This window comes from Protobothrops mucrosquamatus, unplaced genomic scaffold, assembly GCF_001527695.2.
Source record: "Protobothrops mucrosquamatus isolate PMUCROS unplaced genomic scaffold, P.Mucros_1.0 scaffold378, whole genome shotgun sequence".
Classification (NCBI taxonomy): domain Eukaryota; kingdom Metazoa; phylum Chordata; class Lepidosauria; order Squamata; family Viperidae; genus Protobothrops; species Protobothrops mucrosquamatus.
Genome location: NW_015386710.1, coordinates 876,117 through 897,751, shown reverse-complemented (window position 1 = coordinate 897,751; position 21,635 = coordinate 876,117). Strand labels below are relative to the sequence as shown.

Below are 21,635 nucleotides of genomic sequence, written 5' to 3'. Positions count from 1 at the left end.
TTCCAAAATCAGCTTCAGCATCTGGTAATGTAGAGTTTTAATCTGTGTTAGATGTTCCTAAGCATTAAGCATGATAGTTTGCATACTCTGTTATGTCTGCTTTCTTTGTTGTTGGTATGTACATTGCCTTCTTCCAATCTGTGAGCTGCTATTTTTAACATATTTTAACTATACATGCATTTTTATTTATTTATTAAATTTATATGCTTGCTGGTCAAGGCAACTCTGGCATTCATGTTAGAATGATTTGATTGGCTCAGTCTTCAAAGATTTTTTATTTGCTGGACACATTACAAAATCTTATTTATGTCGACGTTTCAGGCTTTCATTTAATTATTTAATGAACCTATATAATTTTATCTTTAGCTTTTTAGTGGTGTATATTTTAAAAATATGTGTTAGCATTTGTAGGTTGATTTTACTTTAAAGGAGGAAAGCTATTGCAACTATGAAATACATCAAAAGTACGAGGTAACTAGCCTTTCATCAGATGCTGAAGATTCGTATCTTAGGTTTCTGACAAATAATTCTCTGTAATCTATTCCCTGCTTGTTCCATTGTTGGGATGCGAGAGGGGGGGGGTTAATAGAATACAAATATTCCATTGGTTAATAAGATTTCTGGGAAAGCTGAATAATAGTTATGGGAAATAGAAGAAATTCAATAGCAGATCATGCCTGTGAGTATATGTAATTTTATCTGTTTTTACAAATGAGTGTATGAAAAGTAATAAAGATTACATTCATTCATCTCTGCCTTTTATTTGGTGCCACTCTAACTCTTAATGCATCCAGACCCTGACTTTATGCTTTGTTGTGAGTGATGGGCAGTGTGCGGTTTAGGCTCTCAGCTCAAATCAGCATTTATTCAAGCACGTTAGTTTTTACCAAACTGAAAAGAAGACAATGTAGGTCATATTTCAAAAAACAGACAAACAAGTAATACAGTGCATTGCAAAGACTAATGTTAGAAAGGGAATAATAAATCATTTCTTAAATAGGGCTTAAATACAGATTTGAATGCACAACAGGCACATTCCAATACTTGCCAGCTAAGATTTAGGTCTTGACATTTTGGCCAGTGGAAAGACACTTCATTTGGAACCAAAAAAGCCTCTTTGCTCAGCAGACTTCTTGTGTGTTTGTGGCTTTTTCTTCAATGGAACAAAGTTCCTTTCCTTCTGTGAAACCTTTTGCTAATCTTCTCTATATCATTCCAATTTTAGCATAAGTGCTCCTGAAGTGAGTACCCTGTAGAACTTTTTAATATGGCAGGGAGCTGCAGCTGACAGCAGAAGAATGACAGATTTTGCTGAATCTCCCTAATAATTGCTATAACTGTGGATGTGTAAGACCCAAGTTAGGGAGTTTGAAGAATAAGCAAACCTTATCTCTTCACTTCTCTTACCGGGATATCTCTGAATAGAACTTTTGTTGTGACTGATGGGAGATATTATCAGTACTGATAATAATAAATATTTAATAGATGATCAATTTACATGTAATTATTTATTTGATTTCCACTTTGAACTAACTTGCACAACTTACCTTTCAAGAGAAAGAATAAAGTAGTTTTATCGGATGATACAGAGTGACAGTGTTTCTCAACCTTGACAATTTTAAGGCATGTGGACTTCAACTCCTGAGAGCTGAAGTCCACATGCCTTAAAATTGTCAAGGTTGAGAAACACTTAACCAAAGATGTGGCTGGTTACTGCATGAATGGAGAACCACTTAGGAAGACTGTAGGAAGAAAGATAAGTTAAAAAAACAAAGAAGACAATAGTAAAGGACAATAATTCAAGAAAGGAGCATAGATAATCCAGGCAAATCTGCAAAACTCAAGTATAACTTGAAGGCAGTATCCCTTTTTATTATAAAATTAATCAAGTCACATATGGGTATTTTCTATGCATGTATTCATGTCCATAGTTTTTCTCTTTTAAAATATTTCATTTTCTTATCTTTGTGTTTTAGTTTAGAATTAAATGCCTCCTTCTCAAATATTTATATATTAAAAAGCATCAGGTGGATTAAACTTTATGTATGTTATGCTCTCATTTTGGAAATAAATATTTCCAACTTTTTAAAATATTTATTGCAGTTGCTGTTATTAGCAAAACTGAAGCACTGTCTTCCTAAAAAATATGCTATGATTTCATTTCTCAGTCTCCCAGAAGATCTTCTATATATGTTTGTACCATCTACTCCATGTATTCCTGCATATATTTATGCGTTTCAGTATTCCTTATTTACTAGTTGAGAGCTGGATTTTAAAATACATTAACATTTGATTGAGCATTGGATGAGAGCCAAACAAATCCTGTTGCTGAAAGAATGCTGTATCAGCTTCTTGGAAAACAAACTGACAGACAACCCCTTCAGGAATTCATTAAAATTGGTTCTAGTAGGTGATGTCTAGCAAAATTAGATGAGAAATAAATCATTAAACTACCAGCATGCACAGTAGTAGAAGATATGGAACATTTTGCGCTAAAGAATCAAGAATGGAAAATGAATGTTCCTGTATCTCAAAGTCCTTGTAATTAATAATTACAATATCAACTGTAGATAGAGTATGTGTATGTATATATGCAAAAGGCAGCTGTGCAATCAAAGGCAAAAATGTAGCTGCTATAAAGAATTGCAGATATTTAGACTGAATTTGGCATTTTTATCTACCAATCAAGTTCTTCATAAGGATCTGGGATAGGCAACTGTTGCTGTTTGATGGTGTTAAAAGTATCATTGCAGAAGATAAGCTGTTTCAAGTAAAGCTGTCTTTTGCAATTGACTGATGGTGATTTTTCCAATGTTGACTGTGTTCAAATAGATTTCCAGATGTTCTGGAATTGCACCCAAGGTGCCTATTACTATTGGTAATATCTTTGCTATTGTCTTTGCTTTCTTTTGCCACAATCGTTCTATTTCTATTTGCAGGTCTTTGCATTTTATGATTTTCTCAAGTTCTTTCTCCTATTCTGCTGCCTTCCGGTAGTTTCACATCCACTATCCAGACTTTTTTGTCTTTCTTATTGACAATTGTTAAGTCTGGGATGTTGTATGGCAGATGCTTCCCTGTTTGAATTCCAAAGGCTCTGAGCACTTTAGCTTCTTCATTTTCTATTATTTTCTCTGTTTTATGGTCCCACCAGTTCTTCTTATTATTAAAATGTCCATGTCAGCTGAAAACAGGATGTAAAAAAATGACAAGAAATAAAAAGAAGGGCAGAGATGGCAAGATAATAATGGGGAAATAACCTAGATAAAAACGAGGCTTTAGTCATCCTTGGCAGAGGCGTTTTCAGAACACAGCAGGATAGGAGCTGTTCAGAAGTCGGGGGCAACTTCATTCCAAAGGAGAGAAGGTATGCTTCTGGGCTTCTGGGGTCTGAATAGTTTAATCCAGGGGTCTCCAACCTTGGTAACTTTAAAACTTGTGGACTTCAACTCCCAGAATTTCTCAGCCTGCTTAGCTGGCTGAGGAATTCTGGGAATTGAAGTCCACAAGTCTTAAAGTTGCCAAGGTTGGGGACCTCTGGTTTAATCGATGGAACCCAAAGTGTACCAATTCTGCCAAATTGAATCAGCCAGGCAGATACTACGGGATACTGTACACGATATCCTTGGGTTATGATGTACTTGGAACTGGGATTGCCATTACCAATGTAATGGTAAAGTGCAATGTCATGTGACCGTATCACACAGTGATAGTAATCCTGGTAGTCCCAGGGACCATTGTTACCCCAAGACCATCTGGGTCATTAAGCAGGGAGAAGCAGAAATTACAGGCAAGGACTGTGGGGTATGTTTGGGTGCTGTGGAGTAAGCTACCAGCAGGTGTTACAGGCGTGGGAGAGGTGGCAGGGGCTCAGATGGTCCGGCAGGGGCTTTAGATAGGCTGGCAGGTGTTATGGGCAAGTGCTACAAAATGGAGATTGGTTCAGCAGGGGCTGCAGTGTATTGCTGGGACAATGGGAAGGCGTTATTGAATGCAGATAGGTAGATAGGAGTCACTGGAGGGCAACGGGTGCTGAGGGTAGGTGCAGGTTATAGATTGTGCAGGGGCGGGAGTTTACTATGGAGAACGAAATCCCTGGAATCTCATACTCTGTATTGAGATTTCTTGCGAGAAAAAGCAGCAGGAACAACTTATGGGAGTGATTTGCAATCTTTCCTGCCAGCTTGCCCATTGATGTGATCATAGGACTCTGCAACCATCATTAAGTGGTAACCAGTTGCCAAGCTCCTGAATTGCAAACATGTGACTGTGAGGATGTCTCAATGGCCAAAATAGAAAGTAGAAAGTTTTACATAAAGATGTTTTATGAAATGTTGATTGTTGAAAATCCCTGTATTGAGAATATTCAAGATATCACAAAGTCATGAATTAAAATTATAATACTGACATTCAAATGAATAAGGATTTATTTATTTATTTCAACTTAATGCCCTGATCCATCAGATTCTGGGCTGGTCACAACATAATATTGTGAAAAAAATAATACACATTATAAAAATGGAACAAATTGGATCTATACAACCATAAACAAAAATAAACAAAGACACATCCAAAAAGAGACTCCATCCATTTTAACCCCAAGAATAACGAGAGCTTCAGGGCTTTATGGAATGCCAAAAATATAGGGGTCCCACAGATTTTGGGAGGGCATCTCATTTTGGAAGGCAGGCACCACAATGGAGAAAGTCTGCTTCCAGGATCACACTAGATGGCACCGTTTATATCTTTATTTATTATATATAAGTATTTATATTTATATTATAAAATTATTACTGTAGATACTGCTTAGATTTAAAATAAAATTTGATTGATTCACATAAAAGAATGAGAAGGCTCACAAAGCAATGAAAATAGCAAGATATTGTTTAGAGTATTTTCTTATAGATTTATGTATAACTTTGCCTTATTTATTTATTAAGTCAAGAGGTCTGGCTTGGTTATGGGTGAATGTTTCTACTGTAACAGTATATGGACCAAAAAGAACACTGAATCAACCCTCTCAGGAAAACCAGACTGGAAACATGCCTAGATGAACAAATTCTATTTTATTGTAATATTATATTAACAGAATCTGGCAAGTCTGAAGGTTGCCGGTGCCACTTTTAACTGCTTAATCCATTATGGCGGATCTTTCCTAAGTTTTTTTCTCTGACTTTAAAACTTCTGTAGTTTTCTGCCTCTCTTGTCTGATTGTTTCCTAACAGTACCACTTCCCTCATTCCCCAAGGTCATCCATATATTTCATTACACATTTGAGCTAACATGGTACCAAATTAATGAATTCAATGTCATTCCTTAGCTTAGACTATTGCATTTTCTGTTTAGTGACCCTCTTTTTTCTAGTTGATCCAGTAAATAACATTTTATTAGATTATAGAATAAAATACAAAAATACAAAAGCAAATAATAGGGAAAGAAAAGTGAGCAGAGGGGGAAAAGAAAAGGCATTGACTCCCTCTGTTGCAGTAGAATAGAATGCATTGATTGAACCAATGTTCAATAACATTGAACCTCAACTTTTATTTTTCCATAATAGTATAAACTAGCCATTTCTATAACAAATCAATCTAATCAGTAAAACCCAAAATCAAAGTTTCATTTTTTTCCACCTCAAGCACAAAGTCCAGAAGTGGTCCCCAAGTAGAAGCAAAAGTACTTATATTCTTTTCTCTAATCAAAACAGTCAGTGTAGCCATCTCTGCCAACTCCATCAGTTTCTGTAGCCATTCATCCATGGTGGGAATCGACATATCCTTCCATTTTTGTCTGTACAGTAGTCTTGCTGCCGTCAACATATATAAAGTCAAAGTTCCATTTTTTTCCAAGTCTTTTTCCATTAAGCCTAAAAGAAAAGTTTCTGGTTTCATATTTATTCTAAGAATTTTCTGTATTAAAATATGAATCCTACTCCAATATTTCTTTGCTTTATCACATGTCCACATAAATGATAAAAAGATCCCATATTTACATTTACATTTCCAGCATTTATTTGAAATACTTTTATACATTCTAGAATCTAGATAATTTATCTGGTGTTAAATATCAGTGATACATCATCTTATAAACATTTTGTTTTAAATTATAGTTTAGTGTGAATTGTTCAAGCATCACATTATATCCAAATTTCTTTGCCCACTGAAACATACAATGTTTTTACATATTCACTTTCCAAATTCAGTTTCAGTAACATTTTGTAAACCTTAGCAATAATATGTTAATCACTATGCACAGTAAATTTTCCAATTCATTTTTAACAAAATCAAACTCATACCTCTTTTTATCTAGTTTAAATCTTTCTTCAGTTTGTAAGTATGTAAACCAATGAAAGACATGACTTGACTCTAATTCTTCCTTAGACTTTGAGGGTAGGGTCACCGAAATTAAAAGATATTATTTTACCATAAGTCCACTAGTCCGGCTTCACCACCATTTCTTTTCTGAAAAAAAAAGCTTCTTGGGAAGACACCAATATAGGCAACTATAAAAAACTTTGTTTTGTATTTATTCCAAACTCTTAGTATGGCACATCTAATAAAATGATTGTTGAAATCAACATTTACTTTAACTTTATCATACCATAAATATCTGTGCAATCCAAATTTTAATTCATGACCTTCTAAATCAAGTAGCCTCTTATTCTAGAGATTCACCCATTCTTTTAGTCAGATCAAACAACATGCATCAAAATAGAATTTCAAATCTGGTAAACCCAAGCCCCCTCTTTCCTTAGCATCTTGTTGTAACTTATATCTAATTCTTGGTTTCTTCCCTTGCTATATAAAGTTGGAAATATCCTTTTGCCATTGTTTAAATAGAATATCAGTTGCAAATATTGGTAATGTCTGAAACAAAAAGATCATCTTTGGTAAAACATTCATCTTAATTACCAAAATTCTACACAGTAGTGATAAACGAAATTTATCCCATCTTTCTAAATCCTTTTTAATATCATTCCAGAGAGGCACATAATTAGCGTGAAACAGTTTTGTATTTGTATTTGTCAACATAACCTCCAAATATTTCACGTTTTTCTCGACTTTAAAACAAGACTTTTTGATCAATATATCACAATCCTATATCACAAATCTTTCTGGAGATAACATTTTATTCTTTTATGCTTCTGAAAACTGATCTGTAAACATAGCATTCTATAGGTTTGATTTTTTTTTCTTTATGTAGAACACATTCTCAAATCCTACATAAATCTCTCACTGTGAACTTTTATTCTGAAGAAAAGCTATTTTGGCTTCTATATGAAATCTGTTAATCACAAGTAATTGTCATGTTTAATACTGTATATTGGCATAAAAATATTCAGAATACGAAATACCATATTGTGTTGCTTTTACTCAGATTCTTCCTTAAATTTCTAACTAAGGAAGTTCATCATTTAATTAGCATAACTAGCAAAGGCATTTACAAATCCCACACTATCTAGAATTTTAACATCTCTAAATGATGCTATGTGACATTCAGCAGTAAAAGAAGCATAATCCTTCTTTGTTTGCCTAATTTATGTGCATATATTTCAGTCTCACAGTGTATATAAGTATACATACCAAGGAAAATACAATAAGAAAGGAAGTACAATAATAAAAAGAAAATATAAATACTCTTGCTGTTTAAATTTAATTACAACTACAACTCTGTTCACTTATTGTATGGGTGTAACCTAGTAAAAGCAATAATTCAGAATGAATAAATAACAGAAGCTCCTTTATGGGCAATGCTATAACACTTTGCATAGCAAAATAAATAAAACAAATCTTTGTTTATATCCAATGTTTTTTATTTTTTTATTTTTTGGGCTTTCACAGAATATCAAGTGATGCTTAAGTATAATATAAGGAAACACTTAATTGATCATAGGTTGGTAGAAATCATGCAGAAAAAATAAATCCCAGATGCTCTTTTTGAACTACAACTTTGGTTGTAGTTTGGTTTTCTTAAAACAGACATATCTAATCTGAGGTACTGTAGCAATGCACCCCTAACATTTCCAGCCAGGGTGGTCATAGTCTACACTAGCTAGGAATTCTGAGTAGACTAAATACAGATGACGGACATGAGCTTGGTCAAAATGCTTACTGCTTATATTTCTCGTGTAACTTTTTGTCTCTAGAAGGCTGCTATTATTATTGAAAGAAAAACATAATTTCCTAACATTTCTAATTGCTGAGAACTGAACAATACATGTATCATCGAATATGGATTTTGTTCAGGTAGTTGCCTAAATTTGTAAGCATTTCTATTGGAGTTGAAACCTTTCATTCTACTCTGATATCATTTCTTTACAAGATCTTTGGGGCTATTCTTCCAGATTGTGGCCTTGCCACGTTGAATAGAAAGGTCACTTTACCAAAGAAATATGAATTCACCTCATTCAAATATGAATGAGGAATTGGTATGTGACTGGGAATATTTCCCATTACTTTGTACATTATACTGGAAGATTCGTCATCAAAAGATAAAATTGAAGCTTTGACTCTTTGAAGCCTACTTCAATTAGATACTGAAGATTATAAAACCTAAAACAAGAGAACATCTGTTCAGAAACTGTATTCTAATATGCCAAAAAGGAGAAAGGTATCTACTCAATTTCAGCAGCTGTTTAATTTCAGTTTTAAGCAACTAACTAGCTGAATAATAACGACATGGTTGCTTTTACTCTTGTGAGGTGCTTTTTCCCTCTGCTCCGATCAAATTGGAATCTGTTTGGTGCCTCTCATTTAAGATTTTTGGAGACACATAGTTTTGATTAAGAGCTATCTTCCAATGCGTTTCTTCACATTATTTTTAACTTACAAGATATTCCAGATGGAGTCTGAGAAGATGATAGAGAAAGCAGTTCAGGGAAGCCAAGAGGAACTTGCAGAATTGCTTAATAATGTCAGATTCTCTTTCATTTATGCATTACTGCCTCAAGTGTTGGATGGTTTGTTTCAGAATGCTCTTGTGTTGTGTTGAAGGGGATTCTGCAGCAAAGCCGAAAAAATATATAGTTGGAATGCTTATGAGACATAAAAACCTGAACAACTATTTGGCAGATAGCTGCAACAGAAACATGAAAGGAATTTGTAATGTGGATATCCAATTTTATGATACCATTGTTATATGCTGACATAATGAGGGTTTCATACTACTTTAAGTTGATATTGGGGAAATAGAGTGTACAATATATTCTGTAAAGCTTATTCCCTGGCAAAGGATTGCTGCATAATTCTGATAGAGATTCTACATCATAAGCATCACTTTTTATCTCAATTTTAGGCCCTTTTCTATCAAGTTGATATTCTATTTTAGATCTCAGAGAGAGAAGCAGAAGTTTTCCATTTGCAGGTTCATTTAAAATCCATCTCTACATTATATAGCCATACTTGTAAAAAAAAAACCAACTCAGTGTGAAATGGCCACTGCAGCATAACATTAACAGGAAAAAAAAAATCTATGGAAGGCCATCAGCTGTTTCATTAGAAACGAAATGCTGCCACTAGGGGTTCAGCATAACTTTCCCCCCCACTATTCAGCAATTTCTGTATCTTATTTTATGCTCTGACCAGTATAAGAAAATGAAATGAAATAAAAATCTTGGAAAAGATGGAAAACTGATTTTAAGAAGCAAATTCTGAATACGCTTATGCTCATGGAGCCAATCTTAACATGTTTCAAATCACTGTCAAATAATCACAAAAGTTCTATATACACTATCTACTACTACCATTGCCACTAACAAACAGAATGCTTAGCTCAGAAAGCTTTGCAGAAAAATTATGCTTCTGGCATAATGGAGTAGAAACAGAATTAAGGTGGATCATTTTTTGTTCAGCATCTTCATTAGAAATAATACAAAACTGAAGCACAAAAAGCAAAAAAATGGGGGTGGCATAATGGCAACAGTAAGCTCCACTCGTTGTAAATACTTATACAGGTAGCTCTTGGCTTATGAACACAAATGAGCCCAAAATTTCCATTGCCGTTATTAAGTGAGTTTTGCCCCATTTTATCACCTGTCTTGCCAGTTAAGTGAATCACTGCAGTTGTGAAGTTAGTTACGGTAACATGGTTGTAAAGGTAATCTGGCTTTTCTATTGACCTTGCTGGTCAGAAGGTTGTAAAAGGTGATCACAAATACATGACAGTTGCCCAACAGCAGAATTTTGGTCACATGACCATGGAGATGTCACAATGGTAGTAGTTAAGTGTGAAGAACGGGTTTTAAGCCACTCTTCTCAGTACTGTTGTAACTTTGAACTATTACTAAAGAAATGGGTTGTAAGTCGAGGACCGCCTGTACTATAAAGTTCAACGGAGGCATGACTAGAGCAAAAAAGTGGTAGCTATAGAAAAAACACAGGCCGTCGGAACAATGTTGATTGCTGATAGCTGTCCTTCTGTTGGAAATTTTGCCGCAATGAGCCACGGCGTGTACAAAGCACGTCTGGAAATGGCTTCCAGTCTCGGCTTGGTTTGTTTGTTTGTTTGAGTTTTGCACATAAAAGTTCAGGAACTCGCATCGTCTCCTGCGGAAAAGGGAACAAACCTCGGCCGCCGCTGCGCGTGCTCGCTCGCCTCCTTCCCCGGCAGATCCAGCGCTTCTCCTCCGCGCGGGTCACGCTCCAAGTGATGCAATGGAGACGGGCGCTGCGCCTTTAAGGGGGGGCTCCTCGGCTGCTGCACATGCTCAGCTCTTCTTTGTGTAGTAGTTTCTTTCTAGAGCTGCCCTGCAAAGCTGGCGGAGAGGCTGAAGCAGCAGCCAGCGGCGGCGTTGCCGTTCCAAAGACGGAGGGGAGACTTTCCTGTCGATCTTGAGGCCGGCCAGAGACCCGGGCAGGAACTTTGCGGGGCCGGGAAGGAAGCACGCTCCTTTCACTTTCGGCTGGGCTCAGAAATGGAAGGGACCCTCCGTGCCTCCCCATCCTTTCCGGGGCAGTTGCTCCAGCAACCAGGATCCTGAAGCGGAATCTTTTCCTGCCTGCGGGGCTTCCTCCAGAGAGGGGAGCCGTTGCCGCCGTTCTTCTCCCCGGCCGAGGCGGGGCCTGCCTGGCAAGTCCAAAAGAAAGGGACGGATCTAATCAAGACCGGCGGAGCGGGAGAAGGAGGAAGAGGAGGGATTCGGCCCCGGCCAGCCTCAGAAAGCAGCTTACAATTCGCCTTTTAAAAATGGCTGCTTTCAAAGTGTCAGCTGGGACAGACGGAGGCTTTTAACTCTCGCCCGCCCTTCCTACCCCCGCTTGCACGGCGGGATAAAAAACCCGGAGCCGCCGCTCCCTTCCCGCCTCCGGCCCGCTGCTCTGGGATGCTGGGAGAGAACGCCGAGGAAATTTTCACGCTGGTCTCGCCCGGCGCCCTCCTGCCTTGAAAGCGAGCATCCCCTCCGCTGCCCTCCTTGCCTCTCCCGTGGCTGGGGCTGCTCCTGCTGCCGCTGCCAAGAGTCGAACTACAGGAGGCGGAGGGGGTTTTGCGGGCGCGGGGAGAACCGGCGACGGGAAAAGGGGGCATGTCGTGAGCAGAAGCGGCGAGGGCAGGAGAGAAGCCTCTGCTGATGGAAAGTGGGGGCAATGAGCCCTAAGGACGACGAGGAAGAGGAGGCGGGAAGCTGGTCGCCCCCGTTGAACCTGAAGAACCCCGCAGGGGTGTTGTGAGAAGTGTTGGGGAGGAAGCTTTTCGGTTTCCTATTTAACTATCTTCAGGAGTCTCCAGCCCCTTCCCGGCGTCCTGTTTCTTCAACCTATTTAAAAGCGCCTCTTTTCTGATTTGAGTGATGTGCGTGGGGCGGCTTTCCTCCTACTTAAATCTGTCCGAGCAACTGGATTAATCAGCCTTCCTGTTCCCCATCGCGGTTCATCAGGCCAGGCCGGTTGCGGATGTGCTTTGTGGGCAAAGATGCTGGATCTGTTGGGAAAAGTCCTGCGCAGAATAGAAGGCCCTCCTGTAATCCTGGGAGCCTGGAGACCTTTTTCTTGTTCCTCCTGCTGCTTTGCTACCTTCATGGATATAAACAACTGGCTGCTCTTTTATGGAATTCTCTACCTGGTGCTGTATGCCCAAGTTTCCCAGTCCAAGACTTGTGAAAGAACCTCGTGCTTTTCTGGCCGATGTGTCAATTCCAGTTGCCTCTGTGATCAGGGCTGGGTGGGAGATCAGTGCCAGCATTGCCAAGGCAGGTTCAAGTAAGTGTTTCTATGCGATCCTTTTTATGATACTCTTTCTAGAGCTAGTTGATAACAAAACAGAAAATATGAGCCCAGGACTGCCCAGATCACATTGCAGATTTTAAGAATATAATAGAATATTGGTGGTTGTTCCTGTAATCTCATGAGGTCATCTACTATTCTAAGTTAACAAAAGAAGTTAGTGTATTTTTTTAGAATAGTGCTTTTCAAATATTAAATAACATTTTAGACTATTTATGCTTATTGCTGACTGGAAACCCTTCATGAACTTTTTGCGTAGAATGGAAAAAAATCAACCTGTGATATATTGGTTTGATGAAGTACATAGGGTAGATTATAGAAACAGTCATGATGTAACTTAGAGAAAGAGATAAATCTAGTATTGTACTTTTCTAATTGCTGAAAAGATTGGAAGCCACTTCATATCTTTCTTTTCTGTTTTTCTACTTTTCTTTTTGCACTTTAACTTTCTCTTTTATTTCTTTTTCTTTTTTCCTTCTTACTGTGTATTATGATCAATTAACCTTCCTTGTTTTAAAACTTTCAGTAAAATTTAAAAATTGTTTTTAAACATTAAATAACTCTCAGACAAAGGTGCAGACTATTAAATCAGAAATGTCCCATAAAATCAATGGTTTTGTTTATTATGTAATGGATTTTCTAAACAGTGATTGGTGTAATCAGCAATCTGAGAAATCTGTCTCTTAAAACAATGTCTGAGCCAAAGGTTTAGCAAAGGAGGACTGACATCAAATATTGAGATCCTGTGACTGTCTTCTCCATTTGTAGTAAATGATTTCTCCTTGACACACTGGCTAGCAGTGATAGCCAGTTCAAAATATTTAGAGACATCAAGTTGGATATTAGTTTAGGAATAAAGTAACCAAATAAAGCTTGAAAATGTAAATTGTCCCCAGTCCTTATGGCTTGAGGTTTAACATTATGCAAGTTAGTTTATTGCTCCATGCTTCCTTGTTTAGTGATTTGTAAAAAGAAGCATACTTATTATTGGACACCGAACAGAGGCCTAAACCTTAATAGAATGTGACACCCATGTGATAAATAGAAGCCACATCTAACAAATAGTGAAAATCTGCTTTCCTGATTTTTCCCCCTGAGGAAAACCAGAATTTTAGCATTAATATCTATATGAGAATTAAAACAAATGTATGTTTTTAACTTTTTAAGATAAATCTTCAGTAGCACTCAGAACATCCAACTGCTGATTCTAATATGATTCCTGAAAAAAATTATCTTATATATGAATGTTAGATGTATATTTTTTTATTTCTGGTAGTACAACTTAGAAGATAATGAAAATATCCTTGAACATATTTAATGCAGTTATCTACACCTCTTGATGGTATTTTCTTGATTATTTCCTATATTTGCCACATACAATATTGAAACTGTCAGTGTGAATATTAGATCAAGGTTACTTGTAGATAACAATCAAGATTTCCTCCTATCAAAGCATTAGGATAATCTGACCATGTTCAATGTTTTTGTGAAATAGCAAAAGTGTTTCAAATAAGAAATTTAGGGCATTGGCAAAAGAAAAAAAATAACCAATTGAACAATAGATTTAGAAACACTTTGCAACAACAAAAGGAAAAAAACACTATTGAGATGAATGTTCATTCAGCAAAATCACATAATGGTTATAGAATGTCTTTATTCTCAGAACAAAACTCATTTTAAGTGGCAAATAAATATTATATATGACATCTTGAATATAGACTAAATCATGTCTGTATCCATTTACCAATCAACCACAATATTTTGCTAAACATGAGTAACAGGTGACTTCAATATTATCAGATGGAAAAAAGCCATGCTTTATTAAGTCACTTCAAACTGCTATGAAATTAACTTAAGGAATTTAAGATTGATAAGAGAAGAACAAATTTCAGGGGCAACTTGAAAACATTGCTTGAATATCAAGAAGGTTAATATATACTGTACTAAAGTGACTGCATGCTGAACAGTTGATTTAACGTGCATGCATAATTTCTCTAAGAATGATAAATAACTTAGCTTAACTGTAGTATGAAAGCATGCAATTCACAGACAGATTTTGTGGAAGGAATGAGTTAGGGTGAATAGACCAGTTTGTGAAGATTACTTTTGCTACTGTTACAAAGGTTTATCTCCTAGCTTGTACAGCTTAACAAGGTTATCAGACTGCAAAGATCCTTCTTGAGGATGGAATACAGGATACTGCGATTTAGAACATTTAAACTATGCTATGGATATAGAATAAGCAAAATGGTCTAATTGGGAAAATGTTTTGTTGTAAATGCCTTAAACATACCATACCCAAACATTGGTATTTTAAAGTGGATTTTAAAATGCCTATTTTTATTTTTGAAAATATAAATATTGTGAACCTTTCATTTTGATGGATAGTATATACAGTTTAATAGCATTTCAAATCATTTAATTTAAGGCTTGGATTCTATGAATTCTATGGATTCAATATGAGAATTTCATATTTTCCATTCTCAGATATAAAGTGGTATGTAATTAGCTTAGATCATTGTGAAGTGAGTGATTGATATTGGCAAACACTACTGGTATTGATACTCAATATTGATAATCAGTCTGGGCAATTGGGTGTGTCAGGGGGTTTTTTTAGTTGAAAAATAGCTTACCAAGACTTATCAGCCATGATTGATCAATCTTGATAAGCATGTGTCAAAGTTAATTGACTGATTCATTGGAAATGTGTTATTTCCTCTATAGGGAATTTGTTAATAAATATAAATTATTCTTTGAAAGATGCTCTGAGAGGGAGAATGTTACGTGATAAAAAAGAAGCAATTCAGGTTCAAAGTATTATGAGTTTTCTATCTGCTTTTAATATTTAATTTCATTGTTTATTAACATGCTACTTTTTAACCATTCCCTTTTACCTTGAAATGTCAAAGATAACTGTGTCAAAACTTAATGAAGAAATCATCATGAAATTTTGGTTTGGAGTGAGGAAAAGGGAAAACCTAAATTTTGAAACAAACTTATGAGACTAATATTAAAAATAAATATAAATCTTCAAGTTCTGGTGAATATTATGAAGGTTTTTGACTCCAGTCAAGTTGGACTTAGAAAACATATCTCTTTTTTGCCAGTGCATTATTTTATTCATTAATTTTTTATATCACTTATCTCCTTTATAAAATGACTCTTCAATGTCCAAAGGATGTGGAAATTTAGTCCTGATCAACCATTTACTACTACTACTACTACTACTACTACTACTACTACTACTACTACTACTACTACTTACTATTATTATTATTATTATTATTATTATTATTATTATTATTATTATTATTATTATTATTATTATTATTATTATTATTTCAAATTTGCTTCTTAGACTGCCATGTGGGTCTCTACTCTCAACTACTTTGCCAGGATAGAGTATTCAAAATATTAGTAAAGATGCAAAAATTTTGGCAAAACACTTAACATTTCAAGTTCAATATTACAGGTAGTCCTCAACTTCATTTAGTGACCATTCAAAGTTACAATGGCATTGAAAAAAGCAACTTATGACCGTTTTCCACACTTACAACTGTTGCAGCATCCTTATGGTCACGTGATCAAAATTCAGATGCTTGGCAACTGACTCATACTTATGACTTGCATTGTCCCGGGGTCATGTGATCACCTTCTGACAAGCAGAGTCAATGGGGAAGCCAGATTCACTTAACAACTGTGTTACTATCTTAGCAACTGCATGATTCACTTAACTGTGGCAAGAAAGGTCTTAAAATGGGGCAAAACTCAGCTAACAAATGTCTCACTTAGCAATAGAAATGTTGCGCTCAATTGTGGTCATAAGTTGAGAACTACCTGTATTTACAGCATTTAAAAAAGCTATATAGAATGAAAGAGGATTGTTTTTTACTTGAATATTCTTTCTATATATTCTTGAGTGCAGAAAATGTACCAATGGCATAGAGTGGTACATCGTGGATGCTAAAATAAGTTAAAAAACAATGCCTTTGAGGGCAATCTGATAATTGTCACATTTATCCCTTTATTAAGCAGACCAAATCTATGAGGTAGTGCTTTTGTTTCAAAAAATGCACATAAAATATCTTTGTTTTCAAATTGGCAAACTTTCAATGAAGAAAGTATTAATTATATTTTTAAGCTATCCAATAACAAAAGCTATTTATCTTTTTTTTGTAAAGGAAATGGGCCAATTTTGTAAAGGTTTTCTTGGCCAGATTTTTCTAGATTAAAAAGCAAATAATCATGCATGCAAAGGTGTTTGCTATGTTATTAAAGTATGTGAAGCTGTATGTATTTATTACAAATATGAGGCTGCTTTAGTTAGGTGACTCTATGAGAGATGAATGAAAATACAATGTATATAACATATATCAATATTACATAACCATAAATCAATCAAATTTTAAAGTCACAATAGGTAACATCATATATATCGAAGATGCCAACTTCTTCCCTAAAAACCTCCTTGGTTGAATATCCAAATTTTCAATAGTTTTCTAAATGCAGGATGTTGTTCTTATTTATAAGGGTAAACAGTTTCACAGAAGAGAAATGTTGGCAGAGAATGTTTACTTTTGACTGCTCTTGATATAATGGTTTGACCCTGGATTAATGGGAGTCATTACAGGATGGAAGGAAGACATTTCTTTTGGTATCCCACAGATAAATGTAATTTGAATGGGCTTCCATATAATTACAACATTAAGACTATTAGCCTCCAGTTGAAAAAACTCTAGTGGCAGGTCACATTATCTATGAAGATCCCTAGATTATAAACCACTCTTCAGTGGGGATATGCTACCCTATCCAAAGCAAAATGCACTATCCACAGAAACAGATGGCTTGAAGACTCTTAGCAGCATGGTCTTGGTAAAATTGAAATGGAAATAGTTCTTCCCCATCTAGGTTTGTACGGTATTCAGGCAACATGACAGAACCTCAGTGGACTCACTTGACCAGCTTGGGGTTGAAAGTCTACTGATGATACCAAACAGGCATTATTCTTAACTTGGCAACAAAGAAGATTCAAAGAGATGGATTAGATCTAACTGTGGTTTGGGGGGGCTACAAGCATTCTACTCACTTCTCCCTTCATACTACCCTCATGCTTTTTCCTTATACAGGTAGTACTCAAATTACAACAGTTCGTTTAGTGACCAATTGAAGTTACAATGGTACTGTAAAAGGTTTTTCACACTTACGACTGTTGCCATGTCCTCATGGTCATGTGATCAAAATTCAGAAGCTTGGCAACTGATTCATATTTATGACTATTGTAGTGTTCTGGGGTCGCGTGATCACCTTTTGCAACCTTCTGACAAGCAAAGTCAATGGGGAAGCCAGATTCACTTAACAACCGTGTTACTAACTTAACAACTGCAGAGTGGCAAGTGTGGCAAGAAAGATTGCAAAATGGGGCAAACAAATATCCCTTAGCAAATGTTTCACTTAACAACAGAAGTTTTGAGCTCAATTGTGATCGTAAGTCAAGAGCTACCTGTACATTTTTGTCCCACTTACACAATGAAATAGTTTTCTGTTTAAGCATCCCATCTCTTCTTTCATCCACATTTTCTCACATTTATAAACAGACTCCCAAATACAAATATTCTTTAAAACAATTTATGTTCAAATTGAAGTTATAAAGGCAACTTTGGCTTTGGCAAAGCAGTATGTGGTTATAAAGAAAGAAAGAAAGATAGAAAGGCACATGCTGTTCTGCCTTCTGACAGTCATGATAATTCTTGGAACTGCAGGAGTGGGTTGCACTCTCTTCCATTCTCAGAAACTGCTCCTTTGTCATGCTAAATCCGCCTGAAGTAAAGCCAAAATCATTCATGATTTGCTCAAGAATCGGCCAGTCTAGGTGGAAGACTTATTTGGCTTTCCCTTGGCTGTACATTTTAGGTCCTTTCCCTTTTTTTTAGATCCAATCTTTGACCAAAGAAACAAAAGAGATAAGTTAATCAATACGGACGTTTAGATAAGGGTCACCTAAATACTCTCATGTACGTTTCCTATGAGGTTACTCGGAAAACAAATACATATTTATATCTCAAAAATTTTAATAATAAACTTTCGATGAATCAGAGTAGTCGTTTCCTTAAGAATAAATGACATTCTTACATATAGGCAGTGGTGGCGAACCTATGGCACGGGTGCCAGAGGCGGCACTCAGAGTCCTCTCTGTGGGCACGCATGCCATCACCCCAGCTCCGCCACCGCTGTGGCCCTCTCCTCACCAGCAGCCCCCCCAGAGGAGAGTCACCCCGGGCACAGCCTGTGTGGAGCAGCGCAGCCAAGGACATGGCAGCCGGGCAGCAGGGACAAGACTCCGCCCTCATGCCCCATCGCATACAGATGATGCTGCGGGACGCAGACAGAGGGCATGGCCACCATGACGCTGCTGGGCCGCCTGGGCAATCTGCTGTGGTGGGCCGTGGAGGTTTTTGGGCACTCGGTCTCTAAAAGGTTCGCCATCACTGGTATATCCTACTACCAGGATATGACCTACATCAGCCCTTCATCCTAAATCAGGTTTGGTGATTCTACTCGGAAGCCTTACCATAGAATATAATAGCTGTATTATAGACAACTGCAAAATGCAAGATAATTTCCCAAAGAAGTCATCGACTCTCCAAAATCATTGCACATGCTTTCTCTTGGAGGCATATTCTGTCTGCTCAAGTTACCAGATAGAGTTTTAAAGGGATGTTTAACAGGTTTTGTTGGGTTATAAGATCTAAGAGATGTTTTGAATTACACTGAAATCCTACACCTACATATATATGTAAGAAGAAGAAAGTTTGTTATAGTTTATTTTCCATTAAGTGTAAAGAAGATCATAGCCTTAATGCATCATTCCTTGTTTTCTAGCTAAAGGCCCTTTAATTGTTCAGATTTGTCACAATTATGCACCTGCAATGAATAAAGTTCAAGATATTTACTCCTTTGGCCAAAGAATTAACCATTAAAACATGACTTATTAATTCACTGTTTAATTTGCTATTGTTGTAGTTTCGATTAAAAATATCTTTTGCTAAAGGTAACATATAAACTGAAGATGGGTATACAGTTAAAAAAACTAATCGGAACTCATTCTAAAAGTAATCTGTTCATCTAATCAGTATTCAAATGGAATAGCTATTGTTATTTATTTTACTTATTAAATTTATATGCCACCCATGTTCCTGATAAGGCCACTCTGGGTGGCTTACAGATCATAAAAAGATAGCTATAAAAGCAATTAAAATATTAAAACTATGCAAATTAAAAATTTAAAGCTGTGCAAAAAAAACAGAACCAAGAGACAGGTGGCACAGTGACGAGGTCTTCCTACCTGTCAACCATTTCCAGTGATAAGCGCTTCCCTCAGAGACCCAAGCCAACCAGCAAAACCAAGTTCTGGTTGGAAGGCCAAACGTGGGGGACCAGTACTCAACTCTGGTGATAGAGTGTTCTACAGGATCAGGGCCACAGCAAACAAGTCTCTTCTCCTTGACCCTACTAACTAGAATTCCTTAGCAAACGGGGTCTGTAGCAGGCACAAGTGGGTGGGCTAGTCCCATTGGGATGAGACAGCTCCTCAGATACTCTGGACCCATGCCATAGGGCTTTATAAGAATCAACCCTTTGAACTGGACCTGAAAGCAAACTGATAAGCAATGCAGCTTGCACAACAATTGTGCTTTATGTTCCACCCAGGTCCCCCAGAATTGTGCAAGTAGTACATTCTGCAGCACTATAGCTTCCAAATACTCTTCAAGGGCAGCCCCACGTACAGTGTATTATAGATATCCAACTGAGAGATGACTATGGCAAGAGTGATTATGTGTAGGTCTCACAGCTCATATAAGGGCACAACTAAAGCATAACACAAAATTGTGCAAAGGCTTTCCTATCCATGACTGATACCTGCTCTTTGAAAAGGAGTTGCAAGTCCAAGAGAATCCCCAGGTTGCATACTGGGACTGTCTGGGATAGTGTAACACGTCCAGAACTAAAGACGCTAAACAACTGAGGTTCCTTGCATACTTGGTGACTCCATCTTACCAGAGGTTAGCTGAAGCCTGTTGTCCCCTTCCAGTCTCCAGGCATTGAGAAAGGGTAGCCACAGCATCACTTGGATCATCAGAGATAGAGATGTAAACCTGTGTTCATCAGCATGTTGATGATTCTCAATATTGTTATTGCTGTTAGATCCATAAGACGTAATTGCAATTGCATCCCTCCTCAAATGGTATTGAGAATGTCCAGTAGCCACAATTAATCTTATTCTCTGAGTTTTCAATTGTGTTTTTAGTGTCCCTCAAGTTGATGGGCACAATTATATTTTGTGGTAAAAAACAAGTTTCGCAAACAAGTACTCTTCATTTTTTCTAAACTTTCCATATTAATTATCTCCAACTCTAAATATTTTGAGATGTGGAGAAAAATCAGTTCCTTATCCACAGTCTGCATGTGATATGTGTTTATATCATATTCCCAATGTCAGGTTGACTCCTTTTTTTTGTTAAAGTATAAAGTCCCATAAATGTCCCTATAGAAGTCCAGCCCTAATGTTATTCAGCATCTTTTCTAGAAGCATAATGCAGTTAGTGGTTGTGCTGTGCCTTTGGCAGTTTTATTTTTTTATTGCTTCTCTAATGATTCCTAGCATGGGATTTACTTTGTTCATAGCAGTTGCACAGTGGGTTACATTGTCAAGCGGTGAATACATGCACAACCTGGAGAGTATCCCAGTGGCTATTGGAGTCAATTTTCTTTCATCGAGTTTCTCTTTTCATAGCAGTAACATACTGGGACCATGTTCCATTCAACTACATATTCTGATCCAGAGATCCTGTTTTGTTAGCCATTGCTCACTCATTCATGTAAACGTTTTACAAGTATGCACATCATTTTACACTGGAACTAACTGAATTTGCCATTTTAATGTCCTCATTTCAGAGATATTCTTTCGGAGCTCTTTAATATCCATTTCTTTAAATGGGATATTGAATCAACAAAACAATGTGATATTATTGGCAAAAACGTAGCCACTCATGATTTATTAGAAACAGGCTAAGAGTAAGCAGTGTTAAAATGAAGTCCATCTGCCTCTCCCCAGAAAATGATGCATGAATTTACTCTTTATATACTGTAACTTCTTTGCCAAAGTTGCAGTTTATTCTTATTATCTGATAGAAGGCTATCAATTGTTTTCAATTTGATCTATAAATTTGATCTCTATTAATAAAGTGAATTAAGGTGATTCCTTTTTGATATTTTAAATCAATATGTATAATCAATAGAAATACACCTGATTTAATAATTTCCTTTGACTTTCTGATTCAATTAAAAGGTTTGATCAAATCAGATTTACACAGATTTACTCTGAATTATTTTTTAAACTTACCTCATAAAATTTATTCCAAG

General features: G+C 36.6%; 1 protein-coding gene across 1 annotated transcript in view; it reads left to right on the top strand.

The window, feature by feature from the left end:
* Positions 1 to 11,672: 11,672 nt before the first annotated feature.
* Positions 11,673 to 21,635, top strand: part of ATRNL1 (attractin like 1) — a 471,655-nt gene continuing 461,692 nt past the window's right edge. The window contains exon 1 of the mRNA XM_015815816.1: positions 11,673 to 12,191. Coding sequence (XP_015671302.1) covers positions 11,905 to 12,191 — 287 coding nt within the window. The 5' untranslated portion in view covers positions 11,673 to 11,904. The remainder of the gene's footprint in view (positions 12,192 to 21,635) is intronic.